The 3576-nt window shown below is 44.1% G+C and overlaps 1 protein-coding gene across 1 annotated transcript in view; it reads left to right on the forward strand.

The window, feature by feature from the left end:
• The first annotated feature begins 627 nt into the window (after positions 1-627).
• Positions 628-3576, forward strand: part of LOC144888394 (uncharacterized) — a 4575-nt gene continuing 1626 nt past the window's right edge. The window contains exons 1-2 of the mRNA XM_078766267.1: positions 628-792; positions 1907-2061. Of these exons, the coding sequence (XP_078622393.1) occupies positions 661-792; positions 1907-2061 (287 nt within the window). The 5' untranslated portion in view covers positions 628-660. The remainder of the gene's footprint in view (positions 793-1906; positions 2062-3576) is intronic.

Here is a 3576-nt window from a genome sequence, read left to right on the forward strand (position 1 = left end):
TATGAAATCAGAATATTCGTAAAACCAATGAAAGAAACAGAAGATAAGTGTCACTTTTCCACTTGCGTTCACACGTTAAGTGCGTTTTTGGGGGAACCAATATGGCCGCCGTGTTTGACAAAGGAGAGCCTGGTCCACCGCTTTATTTGGTTTAAACTTTTCACACGAGATGTTTCCAAGTCGACCTCTGCTTTCGGTTCGTTTATGACGACGAGATGAATACGAAAACAAATTTTAGTGCAACAACGGACGTGGTTTGGATTCAACAAAACGCTGATAAATTCAATTAAGAGCCGTCCACTTATTATGTATGCAAATATGAAAGGAATTTTGGCGCCCCGCCCCCTTCGAAAGCCGCAGCCACGCCCTTTCAGCAATCCGTCAAACCCTTCAATCACTTCCTTCACTTAATTTCCGTTTTCTTCCGAATTTTCACGAAATGCAATAAATAATTGACTTGTACACGGACAAAATGATATTACATGACATAATATTACATGAGATGATGACATAACGATGTAATGAACCATCCAAGCAGGTTGTTTAAAGCAAATGCGCCGTTCCCATGACGTCAGTGCAGCGTCACAAAGACTGTTCATTGTGCATTGTTCTGTTTCCTTTGTGAGAACATTTGGACCGTTCTTCTCGATTCGTTGCACGATGTGGTCGTGTTTCATTATGCTGGTGCGTTTCTTCTTTGGAAACTCTCGAAATATGAATGTTGAGTTTGAAAACATCCTTCCGGTGAGCCAAGTGCGTCACGGAGTCGTCTGGACATCAAAAAATAATGAGGTGAGTGGGAAACGTGGAGGGTCAAGTGTTAAATATTGTGATATTAAATAAATAATTACACTTTAATTGCGGTGTTAACAAATGTTACCTCCTCTTTTATCTTGTTCCAAGCAAGCCACACCTGGTGTGAAACTGAAAGGCTTGATCCATTTGGCATGTGCTCAGAATGTCAGGTTTAAACGATCTCATTTACGAATCCTTGTGGAGGCAATAATTGATTCCTCGTTTTATTTAGACACCACCTACTGAAGACCCCTCGCCAAAGGGAGGGTATTGCATTTCAGTCCGTTTGTTTGTTTGTCCGCACAGAATAAATATGATTTTCTCTGCAACCGTTGGTCCAATTGGCAGGACATTTTCACCATAGGTGCAACTCCACCTGGAGAATTTTTTAATGATAATTATGACGTCATAGGTCACGTGCTTTGGCCGCCATCTTGGAAAAGTCGAAAGACTTTGCACCTCTATATCTCCGAAAGCGCTGAATAGAAAACATTTAGACATGGCTCATTGTAAAGAACTCTCCATGGGGAATAAAATATGTTAATGATGATGTCATAGGTGCTTCCATTATGATGTCATAATTCCAGAAGTACAAAAATTCATCGATCAAAATGAAATTTATTGAGCATAATCTCAGAATAAATTAGTTTAGAAAAAAAAAAATGATGACTTCATCGGTCACGTGGTTCGGCCGCCATATTTGTTTTAACACAAAAGCCTTAAAAAACACTGAAAATACATCCTGGCGAGGGTTTGCAATCTCTGATTGCTCTTTCTTCTTTGAATTTGTGATTGATTCCTAACAGTGATCAATAAATTTGAACTAAAATGACATTTTAAAATTGGATTGCAAACGGTAAGTTGGAGGTTAAGTTTTGTTTGTTGTGTTTTTCTTTGTTGATATGATTGAAAAGACAGTAAAATGACCTATTCGTTGATTTTGGAGAGGGGAGTGTTAGGGGACGTTGGGATTTCCGGATGTGACGTTGGGATGTGACGCGTTGGATGGGCGTGAAGTGTTGGACTTGTGCAGGCCAGCACTGTGTGGTGCGCTGGGCTGGATCATTTGAACGCCACGTACTTATTAACCTTGTCGTGTCCGTGTCCACAGATCTTTGGCGAAGGGCCCATCTTTGGCCCGATGAAAGTTGGAGAATTGTTCTCACTGTGGGCGAGATTTCAACATGCAGTCATTGTCATCTCCTTCACCATTTTCATCATCAACTGTCTCAGATGGATCTCTAAACGGGTTCACAAACACCTCCGGTAAACAAGACATTCAGATTTTTTTTTTTGTATTTTTTTTTGTATACTGAATCGAGGCTCGTGAAAGAGCTAACATTTACTTCACAAACAAATCAACCAGACAAACAAAACACAAAAAGAGGGAGCGGAAAACAAGATGGGGAGAGAAGGGGAAGCACACAAACACAACATTTGAGAGCAGGGAGATGTGTGGGAGGGAGAGGGCTTGGGGGGAGGAGGCGTGGGAAGGGGGGGAGGGGAGGGGTGGGAGAAGTATAAAACACAAGGACACCAAGGACTTCCAGGACAGAAGTTGGTATTTCAAAAAAGTGGAATTGGGGTGAAATTAGCGGGGGTAGAAAAGATCAAGGTTTTGGATGGGGGAAGATAAGAGATGGTGGTGAACAGATGTTTAAGACCTGGAGGGTGGAGTGGGATTGAAGAGAGTGAGGGAGTTTGTTCCAGAGGTGGGAGAAAAGAGGAATGAAGGAGTGACGGTGAGCAGAGAGTCTTGATTTTGGCAGTTTAACCATAAGAGGGTTGCAGGCAGATCTTGTGCGACCTGAAGGAATATTGGGGGGACAGAGCCCAGAGAGAGCTGGGGGGGGCAAGGCCAGAGAGGAGTCGGTAGAAGACGGAAATACCACCAACCTGCCTGCGGTGAGTGAGTGAGAGGCCCTTGGAGTTAGCTTCATCACGGGAGATTCCAATGATTCTGAACGCTTTGGTTTCAACAGCGTGAAGACGAGCTCGGTGTGAGGCAGGAGCACCAGCCCAGAGGGGAGAGCAGTATTCCATTCAGCCGTGGATGAAAGCCTTGTATGTGGTGAGGAGCTCAGGTGTGCCAAGGACGGACTTCGCACGATGGAGGATGCCCAGTCGGCGACTGGCTTTGGAGGCCAGATTTGAAATGTGGTTTTCCCAGGAAAGATCATGGCAGATAGTGAGACCCAAAAGCTTGAGTAACAGAACTTCTTGGAGAGGATTATTCAGAAAGTGGATGGGAGGGTTGTCTAGTCGGTCTTTTCGGAGAGACATCGTAAGAGTGTGAGATTTGTCAGGATTGAAAGACATGTTCCACTTGTTTGCCCAGTCTGTGATTTTGTCCAGGTCTGCAGAGAGTGAGGAGGCTGCAGACTGCCGATCTGAGGGATGAAGAATGGAGCGAAAGAGAGTAGAGTCGTCAGCAAAGAGATAGAGAGGATTTTCAAGAGAGTCAGAGAGATCATTGATGAAGACCAGAAAAAGCACAGGGCCCAGAACATTGCCTTGGGGAACTCCAGCCTGAACAGGAAGAGGAGATGAGAGAAACCCATTCAGGGCCACACGTTGACTACGACTAGAGAGGAAGTCCGCCAGCCATGCATGGAGATTTCCATGGATACCAAAAGAGGAGAGTTTGGTGAGCAGAGCGGGGTGCCAGACCGTATCGAAGGCACGTGATATGTCAAGGGAGTCAGCTCTAATTTCCTGTTTGTTTGTTTGATATTTCCCTTCATTCACCTTTCTGTTCCTCTTCACAAATCTTCATTTTAA

The sequence above is a fragment of the Myxine glutinosa genome, chromosome 12 (assembly GCF_964187855.1).
Source record: "Myxine glutinosa chromosome 12, kmMyxGlut1.1, whole genome shotgun sequence".
Lineage (NCBI taxonomy): Eukaryota > Metazoa > Chordata > Myxini > Myxiniformes > Myxinidae > Myxine > Myxine glutinosa.